General features: G+C 53.5%; 1 protein-coding gene across 1 annotated transcript in view; it reads right to left on the bottom strand.

Moving 5' to 3' along the window:
• The window catches only part of Gpc1 (glypican 1), a 28,240-nt gene extending 14,871 nt beyond the window's left edge, over window positions 1–13,369 (bottom strand). Inside the window, exon 1 of the mRNA XM_034521198.2 lies at window positions 12,940–13,369. Coding sequence (XP_034377089.1) covers window positions 12,940–13,105 — 166 coding nt within the window. The 5' untranslated portion in view covers window positions 13,106–13,369. The remainder of the gene's footprint in view (window positions 1–12,939) is intronic.
• Window positions 13,370–20,439: the final 7,070 nt, after the last annotated feature.

The raw sequence follows: 20,439 nt of genomic DNA on the forward strand, positions 1-20,439 counted from the left end.
GATGTGTCCAGATGTCTCAAGTTCCTGCTTCTGATTTCCCTGTAGTGATGGACTGTATCCTGGAAATGTAAGGCAAACAAATCTGATCTGTCCTTAAGTTACTTTTAGTCGGTGTATTTTTACAACAGCAACAAAATAAAACTAGAACAGGGATTAGTGTTTAATAGGGACAGAGATTCAGTTTGTGACAACACACCATGCTGAGAAGCCAGTCATTGTCTACCCATTGGGGAGGCTTGCCTTTTCACAGCTGTGTCTTGCAGTTCTTTGTGGGGGTATACTGGCTAGTTTTATGTCAACTAGACACAAGCGAGAGTCATCAGAGAGAAGGGAACCTCAATTGAGGAAATGCCTCCAGAAGATCCAGCTGTAAAGCATTTTCTTAATTAGTGATCGAGGGGGGAGGGCACATTGTGGATGGGGCCTCCTTTGGACTACTGGTCCTGGGTTCTATAAAAAAGCAGGCTGAGCAAGCCATGAGGGAGCAAGCTGGTAAGCAGCACCCCATGACGTCTGCATCAGCTCCTGCCTGCAGGTTACTGTCCTGTTTAAGTTCTTGTCCTGACTTCTTTCAATGATGAGGAGTAACACAGAAGTATTCGCAGAATAAACCCTTTCCTCCCTAACTTGCTTTTTGGTCATGGTGTTTTGTTGAAGTAATAGAAACCCTAACTATGGCATGGGATGTGATCTAACTGAAGTCACTATCACTGGTGGGCATCCACCCACAAGCACACAGTTCAACGGGGATGACCGAGGTTCCCAGCAGTGATGTGACTCACCCACATCAGATCCTGGGCCAGTGCTGAACTCCTTCTCCTGGCCCAGGCTTGGCTGGTGTGAGAGTCCTCTGGAGCTCTCATGCAACCCAGCAGTAGTCCTAGGGACACAGATGAACCCTCATCTGTAAAATCAGGACTCAATGGACCTTGCTGGAGTCAGATGTTGCTATTGCCCTGGTCAGCAAAGTTCCTGTCTGGTCCTGGCCAAGCTTTCTGAAGATGAGACTTCAGGCTGCTGGCAAGTGCTTGCAAGGCCCTGCTGGGAGGCCATCCATCCGGTTATTGGTGAAAGTCTCACAACCCATCTCAGAAAGGCTCCTCCCAACCCCACCAAGCACTCCTGGGACTCCTACCCAGCAGGGTTTTGTCACTGTCATTTGTACAGGTCCTATTCCCCAAAGCTCAGACTCACCCTCTGTACTCTAGGAGCAGGTGGAATCATGGAACCAGTCTCTGCCTCCTCAGTTCACTTCTCAGGGATGCTCACACAGGTATCTTCTGAGGTGTCTGGGCCCCACCTTGTCTACATTCAGATTCAGGCTCTTGCCAGTGATTGCTGGCAAGTGGAGGGATATAGGGATCCAGTGACACGGTTCTGTATGCGAAGGGCTCAGGGCATCTTAGATCCCTGGAGGTAGACAGTTGAAGGAAGGAGAAATGCTTCCCCAACAGAGCATCAGAACTGTGTCAAGATCTGGGATCCAGAACATAGAAGGCCTCACTGATTAGCTGCTACCTGCCCAGGCCTGGCAAGAAGCTGGTCCTATGACACTCCCCTGTTCCCTCCTGCCTTTCCTGAGCCTGTGGTGTTCCCATCCCTCACCTCCCCTTGGCTTCCGTTCTAACAGTCAGCTTCCACTTTTCATCAGCATCCCTGAGAGTGACTGTTGCCTGCCACCAACACAGCCCTGTCTCTACACTGATGTATCCTGGGAACACTGTCCTCCTTGCAATTCCTGGCTTTCCATGATAGGACCAGTGAGCAGTAGCTGAGTGGCTGACATGACTTCAGAAGGGAGCACTGTGGGACACTGGCTAGGGTTTCTCTGCCCTGTGGCTCTTCAGCTTCCCTGGATGCTGGCCTCTCTAACTGAGGTTCTGTCCCTCACAGCCTGCCTGGAGAAAACTGCACCGTACAGAAACGGGCCTCTCTGTTCCCCAGGAGCTCCTCTGAAGCGGCATAGAACACATACAGAGGTATAGCAGCCATCCCACAGTCATCCAGCCAAGTGAGGGCAGAGCTGGCTCTTGAACTGGGTGGATTAGCTAGGTCCAACGGATCAGGCTTGGATTCTGTGAGGATATTTCTCAGTGCTAGGTTCACTGCTAGCTAATGGCCACTGAGCAGGTTACTCTCCTGAGGTGGTTCTCAGCCAATGGTATGACTTTCTCCAACAGCCCAACGCAACATTCCTTCTGAGTTCAGTGTCACGGTGCCACTGCACACAGCACAAACAGTCTAAGAGCATCCATCCACGTGCCTTCTAGTCTCCACTTTTCATGGCTCCAATGCCACCACACTAACCCCAGACTGCCCAATCTGCCAGACAGAAGCTCTGGAGGCCTGGGAATAGAACTTGATGCATCCTGACACCCACAATGGACTGTGTCTTCCAGGGCAGCTCAAGGAGTGCTACTCCAAGGAGGAGATACAGGCTAAGGCACCCAACACTGGATTCACAGAGCTGTCTTCCAGCCCTGCCCTGCTCTGGAGACAGGCCACTACATTTGCAGCCATTGGTATAACTATCACCCCTGTGTTGGTTAATACATCAATTTGACAGGGTTTTGAATCATCTAGAAGATAAACTTCTGGGCAGGCCTGTGGGGAAGTTTCTAGATTGAGTTGAAGTGAGGAGACCCATCTGACATGTGTAGTGGTATCTCTTGGGGTTCAGTCTCAGACTGAATAAAAAGGGAATAAGGGGGCTGGAGATGTGGTTCAGTGGTAGAATACTTGCCTAGCATACATAGGCTGTGGGTTTGATCCTGTCCTGGTTAGTATTATGCCAACATGACACAAGATAAGTCATTTGAGAGAAAGGGAATCTCAGTTGAGAAATGCTTCCATAAGAATGGCCTATTGCCAAGGCCTAGAGTGCATTTTTCAAATTAGTGATTGATGTAGGAGGGTCTAGTCCACTGTGGGCGGTGGTGTCGCCTCTGAGCTATCAGAAAGCATGTATCAGAAAGCCTTGAGGAGCAAGCCCTAAGCAGCACTCCTTATGGCTTCTGCGTCAGCTCCTGCCTCCAAGTTCCTGCCCTGTTTGAGTTCCTGACCTCTTTGCAAGAGTGTGACCTGAGGGTTGTAAGCCAAAACAAACTCCTTCCCAAGTTGTTACAGGGTGTTTAATCTTAGTAATAACCTAAGACAAATCCTCAGTGCTGCAAGAAAACAAAACTAAGACAAAGCAAGCTGACCACCAGCATGTACCAGCTGCCTCTTGATGGTGGATACAATGTAACCAGCTCCTCCCACTGCATCTTCCCAATCCTGATGGATGGCACCTTGAACTGTAAATATATTTACAAAATAACTTCCTTCAATTGCCTTGTCAGTTTCTTGCAGCAGCAACAAGTAGCTATTATACCCTATCCTTCTTAACCCATCTAGCCCTAACCCTGTGACTAGACCATTCTCTGGCTTTAGGTCCTGGGATTCATCACCAGCCGCAGGCTTTTGCCCAGAGGTTCAGCCATATTGTAACAGTTGACCCTTCATCCCTACCTCCCACCCGGTTGAAGGCCTGCTCGCCTACCTTCTAGTTCCTTTTACATGACTTCTCTCTGGCTCTTTCAACACTAAGCTAGACTTTGCTACTCTGATGTTCTTGGCTTCGGCTATATATCTTGGTGAGTTTTGTAGGAAACAAAGACAGGTTCCTGAAGGCAATGAAAAGCTCTAAGGGCCCAGCCCAAGGCAAGAGTCCCACAAGATAAATAACACAGAAGGCTGGGACCATCATACTGTGACTGGACAGGTGACTAGAGCTTAAGCCACCTTGATAAAATGTCACGAGAAAGCCAGGACTGCACAGCAGGACATTAGTCTGGGAGCCCTGGGCTTGTCCTGTGCAGCCTAGGGCTGGGTTACTTCTGCAGGTGCATGGCTCCAATGCCCTTATTTCTCAGCATATTCTTTTCCTCGTGGTATTGAGGACAAAACCCAGGGCCTTGCATGTGCTAGGCCAAAGGTCCACCACTGAGCCACACTTGTAACCCTCCCTGCACTTATTATTCTTGTGTGTGTATGTGTATCTAAGAATGCGTATGTGTGGGGGCTGTGCTCACGTGGAGGTCAGAGGGTAAGTGCAGTCAGTTCTCTCCTGTTTTTACCCGGATTCTGGGGATCAAACAGGTCTTCAGGCTTGTGCAGCAAGCACTTCTATCTGTTGTGCTATCATAGTGGTCTCCCTGCATTTCCACAACCCTGCACTTTTAAGTGATCTGAGAAACATTTAGTTGTGAATCAAGGAAGGCCATGCTGAGGCAAACTGATACCTGCCTGCCTTCGAGGACCCCATCAACTACATAGCCTGGGAGCGCTCTGTCTGCTGCGATGTATCAGCACCAAGAACAGCACCCAGCACACAGTAGGTGCTCCTGCAGAGTCTCTGGAGGTTTTAAAGGGCCCTGTGACCCTGCCATATGTCACCACTCTTCAGACTGGTGATCACACTCATTTCTAAGCCCAGCCCGCAGAGTGGCAGGTTCTCTTAGTCACAGACCAGCTTGGGGTCTGTTCTGAGCCTCAGTGCCTTCTGGTGGAGGCTGTCAATTCTTCAGGAATGACTTTAGTTTGGAAGCATGAACTAAGAAGGCTACAGAGGCCACTTCAACCCGAGGAGCTCGACTCTATTTCCCACAAAACTCAATGAGCATTTGTCAGAATAGTGCAGAACACAGTGATATGCCCTTCCCCGTGAACAGACCATGTTATGAGACCTGGTAGCTGGTTTACTGTTCATTTGAGTTTCAAACTTATGTTAACTGTGCCACATTCCAAGCTATCTGCTACAAAAGTAAAGGGAGATGGAAAATATTAGTGGTTTCTACACTGGTCAAGTCCCAGGTCCTATTGTTCCCAGCCTGTCTGGGAGTCAGCCACCTTACCCACATTCCTGAACTCTGAGCTTCATTTGTGTTCCTGTAAGGACCCCTGGCTTGCACTACCCTTTTAATGACTATTTTTAAGCCGTTTGGATCCAACTCCACTTCCTCTCCCCACCCAAGGTCCCCCTGACTCTGGTGACCTACAGCTCCCACTTGAGTGCTTCTTCTGGTGCTGCTGGTGTTTGTGGAAGATCCTAAGAACTCCCAGGCAAGAAGGCTAAACACAGCACCCACTAATTGCTAGGAACAGTGCATTGCCAAAGGTTCACACAGTGCATCCTGGTTAGGACTATCACATCACTCATAGAGGGCGTGCCCAGGGTATCTGACCTATGGCCACCAGCCCAGAGTCCTATGTGAACACATGCTGGATACGATGGGCCAACAGAGTCTAAGGATACCAGGATGTACAGAGATTTCTGGGTACTGTCACACAAGAGTACCCAGAAGGAGGGGCAGAAGTTAGAAATGAACTACCAGGGATTTTGGTAACTAAGAATTACAGTGGATTAGTAAGAGCCTCCTCCTTCTAGATAACTGTGTGGTCCGGTGTGTCCCAAGCTCCATGACAACTGTAGATGTGTAAACGCCTGAGCCAACCTCAGCAGCAGGTGGCATCAGCTTTCTCCCCAGAGACTAACAGATGGTCACAGGTGGGTGGGATGTAGTCCCTGTAGCCCCCAGAGCCTCTGGTGGGCACTTGTGGCCACGATGCTTGAGGACACACTCAGACGTCACCACAGTTCACCTTGGGATTGTATTCTGAGGACCACAAATAGTGTAGCCACAGACAATGGAGATTCCCCAGACACAACAGGAAGAATGGCCACCCACAGATCACAGTGTGGGATATGCTGAACAGCTATCTTTCGTGGTTGGGAATACTTCTGAAGGTGTTTCTGAGGCTACAGTAAGCCGGAACGGCTTATGGGAAGGTGGGCCATCTGTTGAAGGCCTCATCAGCACCCTCCTGCCCCACATCTGGCAGTGTTGCTACTCAAACACACCATCCTCACTAGAGGCCAGTGGGCTTACGGCCACTGTAGTCTGGGGACTATTGAGTTTGGGAAGGTCTGGAAGCCCAGACTCAATTTCTCACTAAATTTTAAACATGTTGAGTCAGGGACTAAAGGAAAAAGGTCTTCCAGCCTGGCCAGCTTGGCTCAGGCATCTGTGACCAATGAAAGGCCAGCTCTAACCTTAAGAGATCTACCTGGGTGTGGCCAGCTGAGGATGGGCCGAGCTTACATTTCTGTCCCCTCAGCCAGCTAGCCAAGATGATGTGTCCTCAGATGGCCCTTTAGGACACCCTCTCCTAATCCTTCCAGTGCTGGCCTCTGATGCCTTAGTCCTCTGCCCCTTCTTGCACCTGAGGGAGTCTGTGGGTGGCTTGAGAACTAGATCTCTGCCCTATGGTCTCACCCTTGCAGCTTGGGCACATTTCAGCGCCTATGAGACAGGGTTACTTACAGGTCTCCTATGTTTAAATAAGGCAGTGTGAGTGTTCAGGTTAGTACCATCAGCTGGGACCCACACAGGCACTTGTCAACTCTGGGCTGGGATGGCTGGCTTACTCAGAATATAAACAGAAACCATTTAGGGTAGCAGACCCCCTGGTGAGGATCTACCCTGGCTTAATCTCTGGGACTCAGTTTCCCAGGTCCATGCTGAGCAGTGCTCTGTCTACCAGCAGCTCTGGAACATTTCTCTCCTAGGCATCTTACAGGGCTTCCTTTCTGGGTCACCTAGACACAGGCCCTAGCATTGGCCAGGGGCCAACTGAGCCCGCCTCATCCACCTGTAGTGCCCACACAAAGACATGACACGCTGACTTTCTGGCCCTGGCCTCCAGGTTCAGTCCACAGAGGGCTTGCTCTCTGTCCTGGCCCTGGCTTCCCGGTGTGGGTGTGGGGGATGGGATTGGGCAGATGGCCAGGGAGCACGATTGACGGAGCCCCAGGGGCTGCCCTGTCACCTGGCCAAGTCCTCAGAATCTAGGGAGCATTTTGTGCAAGTGAGCAGCAGCCTGTTTGGCTGGCCTTCGCCCCGAGGGAGACGGCCTGCTTGGCATGCTTGGGGCTTCCCACCACACCCAGTCTGTCCCTGCTCCTTGCTCTCCGCTTTTCTTGAAAATCTGTCCTAGGGTTGAGCCTCCCATCTGGCTTGACTCTTCTGTCCACAGGTGGTCTGTCTGAGGTACACTGGTGCCACTGACTGCCAGCCAGGGGTCTTCAGACTACAATCCTGGTTCTGTGACATACCACAGAGATGTGTCACTGGCTAGCAGTTACAGCTCTGGCCACTGAGGGAGCATTGTCAGACCTGGCATATGAGCAAGAAAACCCTGGCCTGCCACCTGACATGGAAGGAAGATCTTTTGGGATGGCAGGGGTCAGGAGTCAGGGGTCAGGGGTCAGCCACAGGGAGAAGCTCTGCTGAGAGGGCTTCAGGTAGGCAAGGTAAGGGGCAGGTGGGGAGAGGTGTGACTGAATGAAACAGAGAGCCCAGGATTTCTATAGCCAGACAGATCATGCCGAACCAGCACGGAGAATGAGATGTGGAAATCATGGGGTCTTCCCTCGCTGGGTCCCAAAAACTCGTACATGCAAGTATGACACCCCCCTCCCCAAACTCAAGAGTGTGATTTTATTGAATGCAAGATCTCTGCAGACATTAACTATTAAGAGCATATGAGTGGGTCCTAATCCAAGACAAGTGGTATTTTTATAAGGAGTTTGGAGATAGATATATGGGAGAAGCTATGCAAAGATGAAGGTGTAGGTTTATAAACCAGGGGCACCAGCAAATCTCAGGATGCTGGGAAGGGCGGGGCTCAGGTTCTCCCATTGCTACAGAAAGGGAAGACCCTGCCTGGTGCCTGGTCTCAGGCTCCCAGTACCCCAACCATGAAGCAATGCCTGCAGATACGTCTTTCTGTTTGCTTTGGTCCTGTGGCTCTGGAAGTGAAAATGCTGGTAATTTCCAGGGCTGGTCCCCTGCTTGGCACACAGGAGGAACTTGGGAGTGTTCACCACATGAATGGACCCAAGACCTGCTCAGGTGAGACTCAAAGCAGGAGTGTATATGTCTGTCAGGGAATATTGGGGACAGCAGTGGCAGACGTGGCCCTGGGTGAACACAGGAGGGTCTGGCCTGGGGGGAGAAGTTAGATGCCAGGGCAATGAGAAGCCAGTGGGAGACAATGCTGAAGGCATAAGCATGGAGGAGCTGAGGGTAGCTGGTTCCTAAGGGACTCACCAAGGATGCTTGTCACACAATGGGGTGGCAGTGTGTTCCCCCTCACACTCAAGAGCTTCCTTGGCATGGAGTGCTGACAGACAAGTAAGACATATAGGCACCCCTGGTTGCCCTGTGCTCTTACCCAGAACAATGGCCTCTTCATGGTGTGTGTGTGTATGTGGGGGGAACTGAGTTCAAGGGAGAGAGGACCATATCAACCCAGGGGACCTCTGTTTCATGCAGGAGAATTCGAGCAATGCAGGTGCCTACCCAGGCCTGCTCCCAATCACCACCAAGAAAGGCCGCAAGCAGAGCATCAGCAAAGTGTTTGGGTTCCAGGCGGGAGGCAACAGCTTGAAGCCACTAAAGGACATGGGCAGTATTCAACTCCAGATGGCTGTCAGGGTAGGTCAGGGCTGGACAGAGTCTTTAACTTTAGGGGTGGGCCTCTGACATAGGAAAGACTCTGAGATCCTTCCTACCCAGCCTGAAGAGGACAGTCTTGTTTAAGGATGAGTCCACCTTTCCCAGCCCACCTCTTACTCCACAGGTAACAGCTGTACTACAGGACCCATGGTATAAATGAAGGTGTGTTTGCACACTGACTGAACCTACCTGGCTCTAAAGTGCATCTCTGCTGCTTGGCATACATGACAGTAAAGCCCTAGTACTTCAGGAGTTGGGTGGAGGGTAAGGCTGTCACTAGAGGCTTGCACTAATAGTCGAGGGTCACTATCGTCGGCAGAGTCCCTACCATACTCCTTGGCTAGCCCTGTGTACAGGGCATCTGCCTGTCTACTATTCTTTTGGGACTTGGCCCCATCAAGATCAGCTTGCCTCTCCCAGTTATTGACAATCTGAGAGTTCTGTCCTCGGCCCACAGGAAGTAGTCAGGATACCTCTGTGTACACTCTGGGTCACCCCTGTTACAGGACTCGAGCTGGGGAAGAGACATTCTGGTCTGTGTAGTGTCAGTTAAAAGAATTTCTGGACTTTAAGAAGGAGCCAAAAGTAGAGAATCAGAGAACAGAGAGTAGCTGTGAGACCCACAAGGCCTGCACTGCAAAATCCTACTTCAGGTCTCTAGGCTGAGACAGCGTGATGCTTCCAGAACACAGAGCCTCGAAAGGGAGGTCTGCTCTGGCTTTACTGAGGAGTAGCTGCCAACACAGGCTTTGGGATTAGCCAGACAATGCTCTAAGAAAGGTATGTGGCCTCTCTGGCCATGATGTCCTCTTTTATCCAGTGGCTCACACAGTCTCTCTCATGAAGTGCTCCTGGGGTAGCTATAAAAATGATTCTTTGGAGCCCAGTTCGCTAGGAACACTCTCGGCCGACGGACACTATCACCTGTGCAGTGTGTGCTGACTCTGCAGAAAGCCTCTGGAGCCCAAGAGAGGAAGTTTCCATGGAGAAGCAGGATGGCCTGTCCAGCATGAGAGCCGCAGTGCTACAGCAAGGACCCGGGCCATTGCATCACGCAGACGGCCGGGCTGGAACATGGCTCCCTTGGGCACACAGAAGCCCGACCGGTGTGCTGGGGATGATGAAAGTCAAGCTCCGAGCAGCACACTAGGGCATGAGGACCACCCTGGACTTCAGGCTGAGCCACACAGGAAGTATCTCTTCCTGGGCAGAATAGGGCACTCAGATACTTTCGGTCCAGGGTGGCGAATGTGCCAGTGACTTCTGAGAGCCACAGCCCTCAAGTGAGGGATGGCTTCTACAGAAAGTCAGACATCTCCTAAGAGAGAGGGAAGGACATGCAGGCCCGAGGACCTCAGATTCCAAACAACTGTACAGAAGGCCAGAGCTCACATAGAGAACTAGAGTCCTGTTGGGGGCTTAGTGAATACTCAGTGTGGGTTTCTGGTATGAGGTGCCCATCCTAGTTGGCAGGCAGGAACACTGTGACTTTGGGACACAGAAGCTTGATAGTTCTAAGTTCTTCTGATGCCCAGCTCCCACGCTGTCCAGGCTGCAAACCTTAAGGAGGGTTGTGTGAGTACTGCTAAGGCCATCTCCACCTTCTACCTCCAGGCTGCAGTACAGCTGCCAAGAAACAAATGTTCATCTGCAGTTGTTTACCGAGAACCTACTTGGGGCAGTGGCCTGGATAGGCTTTGTGTTGACAACAGAGACCAGGGAGGGGTAGTCTCTGACCCTAGAGTCCAAACGGAACACCCTGGTATAGAACTAACCATATGGGGTACACTTCGTAACATTCGTGGCCCCAAACAGTCCTGCCAGCCAATACAGACTTGCTTGATGGTGGCTGTGATTCATCAGTGGGCTCTTAGCAACCTCACCCAGACCTTGCTCCTCGGCAGGGCCATCACATAGAAGGAGGACACCACCTGAGTTAGTGGCTGCCTCCCATGGCTGGTTCTCCTCTATGGAATGGGACAGCTGTCATCAATGTTGCCTGGAAAGGCCATCCAGAAAACTAAGCAGTGCCTTAAGTGAGGAGCCAGCGTCTCGTATATAATACTGTTTGATAAAAGGGAAGTCTACTATTTCTGGTCTCTAAGATGCAGGGGCAGGAAGGGCCACTCTTCCTCTCTCCAAAACACACAGTGACTCCAATAGAACCTCAGCAGGCACCTATCCCATGGGTATTCCCATATTTCTTATAAGTAGGAGCTCTCTGGAATTCTGGACAGGAGACTGCAGGAAAGAGATCACATTAAAGCTCCAGGGAGGACTGTGCCATTAGGGGCCACCAGAGGGCGCCTGGTCCTCAGAATCCAGGTCTGGTGGCACAGAACCAGACAGGACCCTGAGCTTGGCTGCCCTTTGGGCTGTTGCTATCCTAGGAGGTCACCCTGTTTCTCAGTCCATATGCCAACACTCTCCTCAGTGCCCTGGGGCTTGAAGGTATTCTCCCACTCTGAGGGCTGTAGAGGTGCAGCCCAAGGGGTTCCAGAAAAGCGTGGCACCAGTTCTGAGGTGCACCAATAGGGATGATGGAAAAACACAGGCCCCAGCCTTGCATATCAATAAATAGGGTGTCTCTGAACAAACATTGGGCCCCAACTAGTATGACTGCTGTAATTCTGCAGGGTGCCCACACACCCCAGCTGGATGGGCGTCCAAGGCTGTCGTCACAGACATCAAAGCATTTTGCTTGTCTTGAGTTCCTAATCCCCCACATTCCCCAACCATAGGGCAGTAAGAACCAGGCTCTCTGGAAGGACCACACCTCTGCTTCTTTATTTTGCCCTCTCGGTGCCCTTGCCAGTCTCTGCCTATGCGGGCACAGTAGTCGTGGGTGGGTACAAGCTCACGAAGGTCCCCAAGAAGGCATTAAGATGGGCAGGCATAGCCATTCCAAGGGAAGATGTAGGCTGGAAGGCCTCGGGCTGCTATGTGTGGGGAGCTGGAGTCTGGCAGGGATAAGAGATATAGAAGGATGTCAGGGTAGAAGTTCCTATTTCTGTGTGTTTGGAGGTGGGCATAAAGTAAGCAGGGCACCAACCAAACTATACCTGCCCCCTTCTGCTGCCAGGCACTGGGTGGACAGCGCCCAGAGAACTGCAGGAGGTGGCTTTGACAATGGCAGGGCTGTCTATAGGGAGAGGCATAAAAAGGCCTGTACTGGGGGCATTTGAGAGGGAGACAGTCAAGAGACTTGGGCCAAACAAAGTGTTTATGGGTTCTGTCTCTCCCCGGGAACAGTGGCTGGCTATCTACTACCATTCCCAAGCAAGTTGCAGCCATAGGCCACCCCTTTGGGTAATACTCTTACTTTCCTTATTCAGAGTATCTATGGTACCAGTTGAGTTTGGCCTATAGCCTGCACAAGCCCCGTCGTCAGTTTCAAAAGAACTCCACAGCAGAAATTCCCTGCTCACCAAGGCTCTGGTGTTGCACTTACCCAGGAAAGCTCCCCACACATTTAAGAGCAAAGCCTGGGGCTTGGGAGGTCCTTAGGACATTGCATAGGCGCTCCAAGCTCATAAAGATTCGGTTCCCAGAGCTCCTGAGGCAGCAGGGAAGGGAGGGGAAGGGCTGCTCTCAGCAGCTGCAGGGCCGAGGCCGCCGCCAGGAGGGCCGCTCTTCTTACAAAGAGATGACAAGGCCCCTGGGCGGGATCCAAGACGCCGACCACCTGCAGCTGGGCTCGCAGCTCCAGGCGGCCCCGAGCGCCCGGTCAGACCACGAGTGTGCTAGGATAGGGGCGCTGGCGGGCACAAGTTCCTAGGCAGGAATCCCCTCGAGCCCTGGGGTCCCCTGAAGCGCACAACAGGCTCACATTTCCTTAGAACCCAGACTTGAAGTATAGAATCTCCCCATAAATCCCACCTAGGCGGCTCCTGCTGTGGACCCGCGTAAATTCCTAAGCAGAAAGAACCCTTGACGCTTCTGGGAGAGGTCCGCAAAGAGAAGTTCCTAGCCCAGTGCAACCGGGATATGCGCCCCAACAGAACGCCCCAGATCTACCGCTTGCTTCGCCGCAAGGGCGGCAGGCACGCTGTCCCGGAGCTGGGATTGTTGCCCCGCCGGCACAGCGAGCCAAGCCGGGGACCAAAGACGCCCAGCTCCAACCCTAACCAAAAGGGAGCGCAGAGTGCTATGGGGAAGGGACTCCAGAGCGTAGGGACTGGGAACTGGGAAGCAACAGAGCGGATCGGAGCTCGGAGGCAAGGGCCGTGGGGTATAGACCAGTTGAGAAGCAAGAGGCCACTCCAAGTCAAGGCGGCGGGTTCTGGCGCCGGGGGCTAGCTGCGGCGCGGGTAGGGGCCCAGAGCAGAACTCCCGAGTGCTAGGGTCCGGTGCCCCCGGACGCAGCGCCCTTACTCACCCGAGATCTCTGCCTGGGGCACGTCGCTCAGGCTAAAGCCCTTAGCCCCGTAGATCTGGCGGACTTCGCTGCAGCTCCGGCTCTTGCTGGCGGGGTCCCCCCGGGCGCAGGCGACCAGCGCGGCGGCCGCGCACCGCAGCCACCAGCCTCGGGCCCGGAGCTCCATGGCGGGGCCCGAGGCTCCCCGGCCGCCCGTGCGCACCTCCCTCGGTCCCGGCCGGCCCGCTCAGCTCAGTGTGCGCGAAGGGCAGAGCCAAGGTCCCAGCGCGCGCCGCTCGTGGTCCAGAGGCGGCGGCAGCCGAGGAGGCGGAGACAACAAAAGCCGGCTGCGGCTGCGGCGCGGGGCGCAAGGCGCGAGGTCCGGCCGCTCAGTCGGGCCGCCCAGAGCGCGGCGGGCGAACGCGCAGTCCCGGCTCGGCGCCTCCCCCGCCGCCCGCCCGGCCCCACGGCGGCCGCGGAGAGGGGCAGGGAGGGGCGGGGAGCGCGGGCGGGAAGAGGGGAGCGCCCGGGCGGGGCGGGGCGGGGCGGGGCGAGGCGGGGCACGATCGGGGCGCACCGGGCGCCCCTTCGCTCTCCAGAGGGAGAGGCGTGCAGGCTCTTCCAGCCCACGCGATGTACTCGGTCGCCTGGGTGAGGCGGGGGCGGGGGGAGTCGGGAGTGCAAAGGCCGAGTCTGGGGTCCCCTAAGGCTCACCCCCCCAGCCCAGCACCCAGGGCGGCGGCACCACCTGTGGGGGCGGGGGCAGGGCTGGGGGGGGGGCAGCTGAGGCAGGGCTTCCCTCGCCGGACGTGACATCACGTCCTCCGCCGGCCAATCGGGAGCTTCCCCGCCCCCAGCCGAATTCGGCATCCCTTTGCTCCTTTCCATCCTTCACCTTACCGGCTTGCTCTCTTAGCGCTTTTACTACTCAGTCCCTGTCCGGTCACTTCCCTGCTCACCTGCAACCTCCTCCCCACACACCCACACACACAACTCCTACCTCCTTTTGCCCTTTCTAGCCACTCCTGCGAGACTACAGTTCTCGTCTGACGTGTTTTGGAGGAGGGTGAGGGGGCTGAATACGGGAAAATGGCCAAAAAACTAGCCATCATCAGCTCAGATGACTTCAGTTGTTGCGAATTGCCAGCGGCTGTTACGGTTCCCTCTTCGTGACTTCTTAGGTGCTCGAGCACTGGGGCAGAGGCTGGTCTGGGCTTGGGTGCAGCGTGGTAGGTGACTTCTGGCAAAAGGGATAGAATGAGGGATGAGAGTTAAAAGTTGGGCAGCTCAACTCCAGGCCGGGTGTGGCAGACCACCAACTGTCACTCAGCTGCAGGGATAATGTGGAGAGAAGGAAGGTGCCTGGCATCCTACCTGGGAGCTGATGATGGTGCTGGATCTGGAGTTTCTTGCTTGGCTGCTGCCAGTGGCACTATCCCTTCTTCATAGCTGAGGTTAGACTGAATCTAGATGCCTAGTCTGGAAATGGGAAGAAGGCAAGAAGTGGCTTGCTTGGTTGAGAACCGTAAGATAAGCCCTATGTGACAAAAAAGTGCAGGGCTCTTGGATTCAGCTGAGTGGGGGCTTACAGGTTTGTGGCAACACTCCCCCACCCCCAATCACTCACTCACTCACGTCTCAGGTTGTCCCTCCCATCAGGGGTTCCTGAACTGTTGGCCTGCCCACCTTAGGAGGTGGGTTTCCTGTCCTAACTCCCAGGGAAGTGATTCAATTAATCTATGCAGTCATGGCTCTAGAGTAACAATGGAAACCCAGTCTAACGGAGCAGATATCCTCACACCCCTGCACTGTAACAATTCTCCTGACTCACGGACCCCGTGCACTGCATGCTGAAGCCTACTCCCTATTGACCTGGTCTGGCCAGGCCAACTTCGGCCCCTGACACCTTGAATAGTGGAGTTACAGCTGGGCCGGGGCGCCTACTTGCTTTCTGTGCTCTCCTGTGCTCTGGCCTCCCCAACAAGCCTGGAGATTAGGTGTAGCCTCCTTGCTGGCCTGGGAATTGACTCAAGTGTTAAAGCCCCCCTCCCTCCCCCCCCCCCCGCTGTGACCCATCACCATCACCACTGCATGCCACTTTGTGACTTAACCAGCCTAGATAGTTCCTTGGGGCAGGCTTAGTGTCTGAGCCATTTCTGGGCCCCCAATGGCAGGTCTTTAGGAGATGGCCTTTGCTATGATCCCGTACAGGTTGGCTCTCTTCTCTGGGGAAATCCTTACCACTGTACCTGCAAAAGAACAGCACAGCACTTTCCCCCAGGTCACTCTCCTGGCAGCCAGGCCAGTGCTCCAGGAGGGGTGCTCCTCTCCACACTGGAGTCTCAATAACCTTGAGGGAGCACATAGGTGAACAGCCCAGGGGCTGACTAAGGAAGCCTGAGGGGAGCTGTAAGGGCTGGTAAGTCTCCAGCAGCCTCCCCTCCCTTCTGGGGCTGACAACCTGGGGTGGAAGTGGCCTTGGTGCTCCCAGGAAGGGGCCCTTAGATGTGTTTGTCACACAAAGGCCAAGTAAGTTTCTCTTCTTGCTGCCCTAGAGTCTACCTGGCTAGGTGGCACCTGATCTAACTCAGCTGCCTCAGCCTTGGCTCAAAGGAAATAGACTTGGGACCCAATGGTGAGTGTCCACCACTCACCAGCTGCATGAGTGGCCCAGCTCACAGTGTAGCATCCGCATCTCCTTTGGGGGTGGGAGGAAGTGCTTAACACAGCATTTGGGATATACCAAATGTGCAGGAGACAAGCTGTCTCCCCACCCCCATTTTAGAGTTCACAGAGGTCCCTCGATCCTTCGTGAAGATCTGCCACCATTTCAGCCCATAGCCAAGACAGAATTTAAGCCAAGGAGCATGGAGGAACATAGGCAAACAGCCCTCTCCGTTTGGGATAGGCAGGACCTGTCAGAGCCTTGGTGATAAAGAGCAAAGAAGCTGAACAAGAGATAACTGTTTAGGTTCCTGGGGTTGAGGAGACATCATGGCAGAGGGGGCTCTGCTGAACCTGCAGTCAAGGTGACAAGATCTTGGGAGGAACAGAGAGAAGATGCTGCCCACTCCCACCCCACCTCCAGTGTCTCTTCTGTTCGGCTGTTCTCACCCATGCGGCCTCTTTCCTTGCCAACCCCACCCAACCTACCAAGAAGGGAGACCGGTTACATTTTAGAGTAACAGTTGCGCTGAGGGAGATCTTGAATCTCAAAGTGCTGGCCGCTGGAACATCGTTATCCCTGAGATGAGAGCTACTCGCAGCAGACCTTGCCTTTCTTGCCCCCGTGTTCCTGACTGCAGAGTTATAGTCACATATGAGGCAACACAGCAACAGCTTAGCTGTCCCTCAGCTGAGCCGTGGCATAGCTTGACACGGGTACCTCTAGGGCATTGGATGTCAAATCCAGGGTTTCACCCGGCTAAGGCTACCTCCTGTGGCAATTGGGAATGGGGTTACAATGAAAGATTTCGGAAGGATAGGTGCTGGGACCACTGTATGCCAAGCAGATGGGGATGCCTTGGGGGGGTCCTTGCCTGCCCCAAATGTGATATGGTTATGAGACAGAAAGTAGAAATGAATGAGTAGAAAACCAATCAAAAGGAGAACTGCAGTCCTTCAAGCCAGTTGAAGCTATTTTCTATTTTCAGAGTGGGAAGCTAAGGAGAGAGGGCCAACAGAGTGCTTGGCCCCAAGCACCCAGCTTCCTTCCATAAGAGTCCTGAAGGGATCTAGGGATGGGGGGGGGACAGGGTACTGAGCCCTGACTACTCAGAGGGACATAGGAACAGGCTGGAGGTCTGTTGATTCCTAGCAGGCCTACGGGCCTCCTCCCTTTTCCTGTGATTTGACACTACCTCCCCCAGCTGGAGGAGCCAACATGTTCCGTGTTTTCTCTGGCTTAGTGACCATCTTTTAGTCAAAGTCACTGCCACCTGTTCAGGTACAAAGTGGTGCAAGCAGGGGCCAGAGGCGTGGCCTAGGATCAGGAGACAGGTGACAACACTTAGACCTCTTAGGAGGTGGCGTGATGCCTGGGAAATATGGAAAGCCTGGGGAGCCCAACCCAGGCAGCACCCCGAGGAAAGACGCAGATGCTATAGGGAGGCTGGTGAGAGAAAAGCGGACCCCAGGGGTGGCTGGCAGCACGGAGGCAGCATAGGCAACAGCACAGCCACCTCTCTAAAGATGTCTCAGCAAATGGCACCAGAATCCCTGCCAGGAGGAAGCAGGACCCTGTGTGGCCCTGCAGAGCCTGGACAATGGACCAGAAGAGCTCTCCCTCCCACCTTTTGCTGCCTAAAGAACTACAGCGTTCTATGCCTTTTCCCTCCAGGTCTGGGGGAAATTCAGTCTCATTACTGTGTTGGGTCAGAATGATATTCAGGGTTTCACACTGGGGTCTCAGACCAAGATAGGCCCCAGAGATTGCCCCTGTGTGGGCTCTGGAAGGCAGGGTGCTGTTCTCCCCATTTACTTAAATAAGTCCCCAGAAAATCCTCCTAGTCCTAGGTCAGGTCTTCAGTACAGAGATGCTGAGCCTCAAGCCTGAGTTCCAGAGCTTCACTTGCTTCCAAGACTTGGGGGCTCCTGGTGTAGGCTTGGGTGCATGGGGACGCATGGGATGCAGGACAGAGACAACACAAACACATTCTGCTCAAGGGTGGTCTTACCTGTGCTTACCCCTTTGCTTGCCCCAAACCCCTGCCTGCAGGCACTCCACATCAAGGCAGCACTTTGGCAGCTGCTCGGCTCTGCTGAATCCCAGGTCCCTTTGATCAGCCGGAAGTCTGGGCATGTCTCCGTACCCAGGCCAGCTGAAAGAAGGCCTGCTCAGACAAAGTTGGGCCACCCATCTGGGCTGCAGCTATGCCCCTACAGAAGCCCACTTCTGTCTCTGTCTGAGTGTCCCAGCAGGAGATGACCCAATATACTGAACTCTGGGCCCAACTGTCCTTGTATCCCTGGAACTGTTTTCCTGCTTTGCTGCTCTGATCCCCAGACACATCCCTGAGGAGAGAGGAAGCTTAGACATGAGTACCCAGGCAGGTCTGATGTGCTTGGACAAAGCTCTACACATGGCTGACAGGTGCAGGGAAACCAGTGTGCCAGTAATCTCAGGGCAGTAGAGCTGGGCTGTCCCCCTGGGCTCGTCTGCTTTCCTTTCTGTGCGTGACTTCTGCCTGCTCCCCATGAAACTCTTCTACTTAGACAGCTGCCAGCTTCTGGACCATTCTTCTGCAATCCAGGCAGCCTGATTGTTCATTTTGTAAAGCGAGCATCAATCAGAAGCCTACAGGGACTCTGCCTGCAGAGCAAAGGTCAGACCCCTGAGTGTGTGGGGCAGTGGACAAGTGAGCCTCGTCCACATCTCTAGAAGGGCATTTCTACCGAGCCAAATACTCTTCTTGCCCCACCCCCATCCTGAAAATTCCAGCTTCTCCCCTGAGATAGGTGAGGCTTCACGGTGCTTCCAGCATTAGAGGTTTGGAATGAAAGTGTTTTGTAGTCATCTAGACAGAGTTCCTGAAACCCCAAGAGCACAGAGGTCTTCTTGCCTCTCTAGCATTCATCACTCTTGTGTGATGGACATGGCTCTCAAGCTGACCTGGATCCCAGGCCATTTCTTTGGTAAGACCTTTTTTTATTTTTTGAGGTAGGTTTCTCTGTGTAGTCTTGGAACTCTCTCTGTAGACCAGGCTGGCCTAGAACTCAGAGATCCGGCTGCCTCTGCCTCCAAGATTCTGGGATTAAAGGCTTGTGCCACCACCACCAGGTGGGTACAGCCAGTTGAATGTACCTGGTAAGTAGCTGTGGAGACGAATGCTGTCTGGTGGGCTAAGCCTGGCACCACCACCCACACCCACCACAGTGAACTTCCATTTGCTTTAGGAAGAAGCCCACTGACATGCAGAACACCCACCACCTAACTCCTTGGGAGCTCCACTGCTGTTTAAAGTGTAGCTTAAAAAGTCTAGCCATATTGCTTCAGTGTATGTGGGTTGGGGCCAGGGTATCTGTCAGGTCCCCATGGCAGTCACATGCACTCTGAGCCTGCTCTGGGTAAGGCCATCTACCAACTGAGTTTAGTTAGAACAACCCTCCCTCCCAACCACCACACACACTACCTTATCACCTGGGCAATGTCACTATCTGACCTTTGTGTACCTCCATAGATAATGACCTCACTCAGGGCCAGAACACTAAAGTAGATGCCACGTGGCAGCTCAGTAGAGACACAACCACTCTGGGCAGTGTGGAAGGAGGACCCTGCTTTCTTTATGGTTATCCTGGACATTTCTGACCCTGGTGAGGCACAATCCTGGGACTCTTGGCTGTTGCTCCCAGGATTATCCCTAGGAAGAGTTACCTCAGAGCTGAGCTGGACAAGGAAAAGGGACTAGGCAGGGTATCTTCATTTACCAGCCATGGAAAGGCAGAGGGCAAGGGTGGACATCTGCCTCCATCTGGGACTAGGAGCCACAGGCTGGCTGTGAGGTGGCTGTGGCCTCAGTAACCCTTGCTGACAGGACACAGGCTGGAGAGGTAGCTGCATACTAGGCTGAGGAGGACCCAGGCTTGCACTGGGTCAGGACTCATGTCTGCACTGTAGGCACTAGTCTAAGGCAGGAAGAGACCAGCCCACAAGGTGGAGTCTTGTTATAAGGGGAGGCACTGCAAGGGTCTGGAGAGCAGGTTGTACAGCCTTAGTAGGTGAGCTACAACACTATATGTCATATGTATTCCCCTCTATAAGGGCACCTTTGCCAGGTGGTCTCTAGAGAGCAAGAACCAAGGCCAGTGGACCTGGACAGGTGGGGCAGCTTCTTGATGCTTAGAGGGGAGACAAAAGGGTTTGCAATTTCTGTGAGTGCTGCAGGAGAGGAGACCTGTGCCTACTTGAGGGTAGCCACACTGAGGGACCGGGGTGAGGGATACGGGGAAAGTTCAGGATCCTGGATGGGTCAAGGAGACTGATGTCATCCAAGTAGATGCAGCTGAGGTCGAAGAGGATGCCAGCTATGGAATTGGGTGTGGGAGTATTGCTCGCAACACTGGCCAATCCAGGAAGAGGAGAGGAAAATAATACTGAAGTACCTCATCATCAGTATTATTATCCCGGTTGATGACCATAGTCCAAGACGCCGTTACCCACAGCCTCCGGCAGACCTAACCAGGAAGTTATCTAGCCAGTAGCCAAGCCTGAGTGTATGCCCTAACCTTGATTCAAACCTCTTGCTAGGGAGAAAGTGGGTACAGGAAGTGGAGTGGCCCTTCTTAGAGGGAACCGGTGGCATTGATAACTGGCCTGACCCTCGACTCTTGGCTTCTAGTGATAGTCTGGCCAATGTGTCCTTATAGAAGGAGGCAGATATGGCAGCCTCATTCCTCTTGAGGGCCTCATGCCAAAGTGCTTCTCTTCTTAAGGTGGACTGGATACTGGTGGAGGTGTTACAACATCAGGCACCAGCCGCTTAAAGACCTGACAGAGGCCTAGGATGTTACCTGGATAGCCAC

The sequence above is a fragment of the Arvicanthis niloticus genome, chromosome 17, assembly GCF_011762505.2.
Source record: "Arvicanthis niloticus isolate mArvNil1 chromosome 17, mArvNil1.pat.X, whole genome shotgun sequence".
In the NCBI taxonomy this organism is placed as follows: domain Eukaryota; kingdom Metazoa; phylum Chordata; class Mammalia; order Rodentia; family Muridae; genus Arvicanthis; species Arvicanthis niloticus.